This window comes from Aquarana catesbeiana, linkage group LG01 (assembly GCF_042186555.1).
Source record: "Aquarana catesbeiana isolate 2022-GZ linkage group LG01, ASM4218655v1, whole genome shotgun sequence".
NCBI lineage: Eukaryota > Metazoa > Chordata > Amphibia > Anura > Ranidae > Aquarana > Aquarana catesbeiana.
The window spans coordinates 904570017-904576888 of NC_133324.1; the positions used below are offsets into that span (position 1 = coordinate 904570017).

Below are 6872 nucleotides of genomic sequence, written 5' to 3' on the forward strand. Positions count from 1 at the left end.
TAGGTCCTGAAACGCGTCGGGATCAAAAGAGAGTCCTTTCTTCAGGGACATTCCATGTAGGGCATTTCTGCTATACAACGTTCAATCCAGAATGGAGTCTGCATTTGTAGATACCACCTAGTATAGAGCCCGATGTATACAGGGGCTCAGAAGTTATGGAAAGATGTGGACTAGTGCGAGACCCGGAAGGGTCGTCAGAGGTTAATATTTAGGAGCAACCCAAATCCCACGCCTAGAGGATATTGGTGATATTGTTGGCAGCGTTGGCGAAAACTAAACAGAGCTCAACTATTTCTTAAAGATTGAAAAAAAAAAAAAAATATATGAAAGGCCGGGTCCCCCATTTAGAGACAGTCTTTATCGTGATGTAAGTTTCCCCTCAGTGTCCCCCCTTCCCCTCAGTCTTCTCCCCCCTGTCCCCTCAGTCTCCTCCTCCCCCTGTCCCCTCCCCCGCGGTCCCCTCAGTCTCCTCCCCCACTCAGTCTCCTCCCCTGCGGTCCCCCCTCCCCCCCCCGGGTCCGCTCAGTCTCTCCCCCCCACCCTCAGTCTCCTCCCCCCTGGTCCCCCCCTCCCCCTCGGTCCCCTCACCTGGCTCTGCCGCTCTCCCGGTTCTCCTCCGGCTCGGACGAGGCCTCATCATCCTCCACGGTCACATCTCCGGCTGGGAATGCCGAGGCCGCCCCGAACCCTCCCGGGGCCAGAGTACTGACAGCTCCGCTCTCTTCCTCTCCTCTCCCCGGAGCTCCGTAAAGTTCCACAAGGCCGGCCGCCGCCACTCTCATCAGTAACAGCGCCAGTACAGACAGGCCGAGCCGCCCCCAGCCCCGGCCCTCCATGTCCCCGCCAACATGTGCAGCACACAGCGCGGCTCCTCACCGACTCATTCCACAGCCAGCGCCGCCATGACACTTCTGTACTAACAGACAACTCCCCCCGGAGCAGGCTGAGAATTCCCTCACCTCACAGCCCTGCTGTCCAATCACCCCGCACAGAGCTGACAAGTACGTCAGTCATAGGTCACTCCTCCTGTCAGTCACCTTGTATTTCCCCGCCCACCAACAAACCCTGACGAATTCTATTGGTGAATCAGCCCTGAGCCATGGGGCAGGCCCGCAATGCCTCCTGGGATACGCCGTGCGTGTCAGTCTTCAGCCAGCCACTGGAGGCAACCTCACAGGCCAATCAGATCGTCGCGTCTCGGCGCTCTGTTTACTAACATCTCCTTTGCAAAGATGGGGCGACCCAATCAGAGTTTGTTCTACAAATAAGTGGAGGTGATTGGTTAACGGATGGGTTGAGCAGTTTACTTTCAATTGGCTGGGGATAACGTCAGCACGAAGGGGGCGGGACGGGGAGGGGAAAGGGAAGGGGATTGGTGGAAGGTGGCAACACATACGTGGCCGGTTTTGAGTGTCTGCTAAGCCGCCATTGACATGAACGTGACAAGGGGGAGGAGCCGGGAGGGAGTCACATGGTTCTTCTGCAAAAATAAACACGCGTTATCTTTAACCCCTGCAGGCCTGGAGAGTCTAAGGTTCATGCAAAATAACACCAGTGCGAGGAAACCAATCAGGGCTGTGCTTCCGATAAAAATGCCAATGGCCTGGCTGCCTACAGATTGAATATCTTCTAAGACTAAGTCACTGACAAGCATCATGCAGCCAGCAAAGTCTGAAGGATGTTCGAACTCCTGATCTGCAGTTCCAAGACAGCGACTTAGTGATTTACCCAGAGCACAGGTGTGCACACTGCTAAATGGAGTGTTTGTCAACTTCTAATAAAGTTTCAAAAATAAAAAACATACAATTGATATTAACCACTTGCTTACAGGGCACCTAAACCCCCCTCCTGCCCAGACCAATTTTCAGCTTTCAGTGCTGACGCACTTTGAATGACAATTGCGCGGTCATACAACACTGTACCCAAATGAAATTTTTATCATTTCTTCCCACAAATAGAGCTTTCTTTTAGTGGTATTTGATCACCTCTGGGTTTTTTTATTTTTTGTTAAAAAATTAAAAAAGACCGAAATTAAAAAAAAAAAAATACAAAACCGTTTTATATTTTGCTAATAAATTTTGCAAACAGGTAATTCTTCTCCTTCGTTGATGTACGCTGATGAGGCTACACTGATGGGCACTGATAGGCTACATTGATGGGCAATGATAAGGCGGCACTGGTGGGCACTAATAGGCAGCACTGGTGGGCACTGATGAGGTGGCACTGGTGGGCACTGAGAGGTGGCACTGATGGGCGGCACTGAAGGGCACTAATAGATGGCACTGATGGGTGGCAATAATGGGCACTGATCGGCACTGGTAGGTGACACTGATAGGCAGCACTGCTAGGTGGCACTGATGAGGCACCACTGGTGGGCATTGATATTTGGCACTCGTGGACATTGATAGGTGGCACTGATTGCTGGCACTGTTATGTACTGGTGGGCACTGATTCGTGGCACTTTGGGCACTGGCAGGTGGCACTGGCAGACGGTACTGGTGGGCACAGATGAGGCAGCTGTGCCCCCCCGGGCACTTTCACCCCCTTCCTGCCCAGACCAATTTTCAGCTCTCCGCGCTCTTATATTTTGAATGACAATTACTCATTCGTGCAACACTGTACCCAAATTAAATTTGCGCCTTTTTTTCACACAAATAGAGCTTTCTTTTGGTGGCAGTTACTGTATTTATTGGCGTATAACACTCACTTTTACAACAAGAAATTGGGTGCAAATAGCATGTGCGTGTTATACGCCAATACTTCAATTTTAGCTGCCTCGGAGGGGACAAGGAGGGGGGTGGGACGAGCGCCGTCAGATTACATACAGTGAGAATCTCCTGTTTACTTGGCGGCCTCTGCAATAGGAAGTCTCGTCTCCTGGGCCGCCATTGGACCACTGTTCTGTCTATCAAAGGAGATTCTCACTGTATGTAATCTGTCGGCGCTCATCCCGTCCCCCTCCCTGTCCCCTCTAGGCTGCAGATGGGCATCGATCAGGCTGCATTGAAGGCAATGGTGAGGCTGCTGCATTGAAGGCAATGGTGAGGCTGCTGCATTGAAGGCAATGGTGAGGCTGCTGCATTGATGGCAATGGTGAGGCTGCTGCATTGAAGGCAATGGTGAGACTGCTGCATTGAAGGCAATGGTGAGGCTGCTGCATTGAAGGCAATGGTGAGACTGCAGATGGGCATTGATCAGGCTGCATTGATGGCAATGGTGAGGCTGCAGATGGGCACTGACCCTTATTTTGCATCAGAGTTCCTTATTTAAAATGTAAGTTTCTTTCCTGAAACTTCCCTCTTAAAATGAATGTGCATGTTATACGCCTGTGCGTGTTTTATACGCCAATAAATACGGTAATCACTAGTGAGTTTTTTAAATTTTGTGCTATAAATAAAAAAAGACTGAAAATTTGGTGTAAAAATGCCTTTTTCTTTGTTTCTGTCATGAAATTTTGCAAATTAGTAACCTTTCTTCATAAATTTTGGCCAAAATGTATACGGCTACATATCTTCGGTAAAAAAACCCCAAATCAGTGGATATTATTTGGTCCTCGTGAAAGTTATAGAGTCTACAAACTATGGTGCCAATCATTGAAAATTGATCACATCTGATGTACTGGAGGCCTATCTCATTTCTTGAGACACTAACAAGCCAGGCAAGTACAAATACCCCCCAAATGACCCCTTTTTTGGAAAGTAGATATCCCAAGGTATTTAGTAAGTCGCATGGTGAGTTTGTAATTTTTTCCCACAATTCTTTGCAAACTGAAGATTTATGTTTTGTTTTTTTGTTTCTTTTTCTTTTACAAAATTGTCATATTAACAGGTTATTTCTCTCACACAACATATGCATGCTTGCAACCACACACCAAAACACATTGTGCTATTCTTCCCAAGTATGGCGATACCACATGTGTGAGACTTTTTCATTGCCTGTCCACATACAGAGGCCCAACATGCAGGGAACACCGTCAGGTGTTCTAGGGGCATAAATTACACATATAATTTCATGATGACCTATCACACTTTTGAAGGCGCTGGAGCACCAGGACAATGGAAATGCCCACAAAATGACCCCATTTTGGAAAGCAAACACCCCAATGTATAATCTATGAGGCATAATGAGTCTTTTGAATGGTTCATTTTTTTCAAGAAGTTTTTGGAAAATGTGGGAAAAAAATGAAAACACATTTTTTTTCCACAAAGTTGTCAATTTTTAAGATATTTCCAACACTTAGCATGTACATAGCAAAAATGACACCCCAAAATACATTCTGCTACTCCTTCTGAGTATGGCAATACCACATGTGTGAGACTTTTACACAGCCTGACCACATACAGAGGCCCAACATTGAAGTAGCACCTTCAGGCATTCTACAAGCATAAATTACACTTCTCATTTCCTGACAACCTATAATGTTTTAAGGCCCTTCATATTTCTAACACATAGCATTTATATACCAAAAATTACACTCCAAAATAAATTCTATTGAGGAAAGGGTAAAAAAAAAGTATTACCTGTGGTTTTAGTAGTGTCCACAGAGGAGAGAATTGGTCCAGGCAGCAGGCAGGGATGTGCTTAGCGACAACAATAGTAATTATCCAGGCAGCAGGCAGGAATATTGTCTTAAGTCAGCACAGCCAAAGCATTTGTCCATAGAAATTGTGCAGGCAGAGACAGCCAGCATAGCCATATTATTGGTCCTGGTACACTGTTTTCTGCAGACACTCATTATTGTACCGCTCTCCAGCCCTTCATAAACATACTGCCTCTTGCTACAGCTAATTATTTGCATAGTCCAGGTAGCAGGCAGAGGTGTGGTCAGTTTATGGGGCAGGCAAAGGCATGATGGCGGTACGTCATCAGCAGGCTGAGGGCCGCAATCAGGTAAGACCTGTGCACAGGGGCACTGGGGTAGAAGCTTATCCCACCCAAATCTCTATGAGCCTCTGGACTCCAGACCCTAATCTGGAAATTACGAAACCCGGAGACAACAAAAAAATTTTTTACTCCATCCGGAAAAACATTTCTGGAGCCCCTCACATGTGAGACCCCTGTGTACTACAGTAGCAGGGCAACAGATCAGTCCAAGCGGTAGGCAAAAGCATAGTCCATAAAACAGGCCAGGGTCAGTTCAGGTGAAAGCAGTCCAAGCAGTGGGCAGAAGCGTAGTTGATAAAACAGGCCAGGATCAGTTCACGTGGAAGCAGTCCAAACGTTAGGCAGGGGTATAGTCAAAAAACAGGCCAGGGTCAGTTCACGTGGAAGGCAGTGGCATGGTTATTGGAGGAAGCAAATGGTTAAGAATATGGGCTAATATTTTAGGGATGTGTGATACAGTCGGAAGCATTCACCAATGCAAAGGCTGGGTTTGGAGGGACACTGGGGACAATGGTAGCTGGTATCACTTGGAAATCCTCTTTTGCTGCATACTCAACATCTTTTTTGGCGTCTTCAGCCTGCTTCAGATGGTGGAATGTTGTCTGGGAAGTGGCGCTCATGAAGTCAGCTAACAGCATCAGAGAGAAGGTTTTCTGGGGGGGGTCTTTGTTGGTAGATGAGGGACGTAACAACTTGTTTGATTAATTTTAGGAAGTGGGCAGGGCTTTCCGTGGATTTGGTGTGAATTATGTAGGCATTATAAATGGCCAAATTAATTAAATATAGTGCTACTTTCTTGTACCAGAAACAGGACCTCCTTAATGACAAATAGGGTTGAAGCATTTGGTCGTTGAAATCCATCCCCCCCAAATAGAGCTTTCTTTTGGTGGTATTTGATTACCTCTGCATTTTTTATTTTTTGCACTATAAACAGAAAAGAGCGACAATTTTGAAAAAAAAAAAACAATATTTTTTTTTACTTTCTGCTCTAAAACACATCTAAAAAAAAAATGTAAAAAATCTAATTTCTTTATGAATTTAGGCCAATATGTATTCTGCTAAAAATCCCAATAAGCGTATATTGATTGGCTTGCGTTATAGCGGCTACAAACTATGGAATATTTTTATTTTATTTTTTTTATTAGTAATAGTGGCGATTAGTGACTTAAAGCGGGACTGCGATATTGCAGCGGACAAATCGGGCACTAACAAATACTTTTTTGGGTACCCTTTGTATATGGGGACCCTGCCCCTTGTGACAGCACAGTGCCGTTGCCTGTCGCCCCCCCCCCTTTCCTGACCTGGTGGGCTGCATGCACGGATAAGGGTCTGGAATGGATTTTGGGGGGGACCCCACGCCATTTTTTTTACATTTTTGGCGTGGGGTCCCCCTCAGATTGATATCAGACCCAAAGGGCCTGGTTCGAATCTGCGGGAGACCCCACGCCATTTATTTATTTTTGACAAATTTGGCGTGATGTTTTCTCCATACCACAAGCAAAGGAATTGTTTTGATTGGTCAAAGGACAAGTCGCAATCACCTTAAAGTCGGATCCTGTTCATTGAAGTCACATAGAAGTCGAACCTGAAGTTGCAGAGCAAAGTTGGATCAGAAGTCGTGCAACATCCGTGTCGGAGCAGTGTTAACCCGGCCTTACAGAGACACAGGATCCATGTCTTCTCTACTGACAGAATAACAACCTGCCTTGTTTACATATGCAGACTGGCATTCTGCCAGTGTACCGAATGATCATCGGGTGCCGACAGAGATTAGGTCCGTGGGACCCGCTGATTAGATCCTGTTGTGTAAAATAACAGCATAAGTAAGCTGCCAGTGGCGTGCACTGGCGCCCAAAACCAGGAGGTGCAGAATCATGTATTTATACGTGTTTCTGCACAGCGCGGCTGCCTGTAGCAGTAAATCTGGTCGGCAAGTGGTTAATGAGGAAAAAAAATGAATTTAACCACTTCTCTCCCGGCCTATAGCA

The 6872-nt window shown here is 46.5% G+C and overlaps 1 protein-coding gene across 1 annotated transcript in view; it reads right to left on the reverse strand.

Moving 5' to 3' along the window:
* The window catches only part of EIF2AK3 (eukaryotic translation initiation factor 2 alpha kinase 3), a gene marked incomplete in the record, with an annotated part of 73885 nt that extends 72891 nt beyond the window's left edge, over positions 1 to 994 (reverse strand). Inside the window, 1 exon segment of the mRNA XM_073610994.1 lies at positions 589 to 994. Coding sequence (XP_073467095.1) covers positions 589 to 836 — 248 coding nt within the window.
* Between the last annotated feature and the right edge of the window lie 5878 nt (positions 995 to 6872).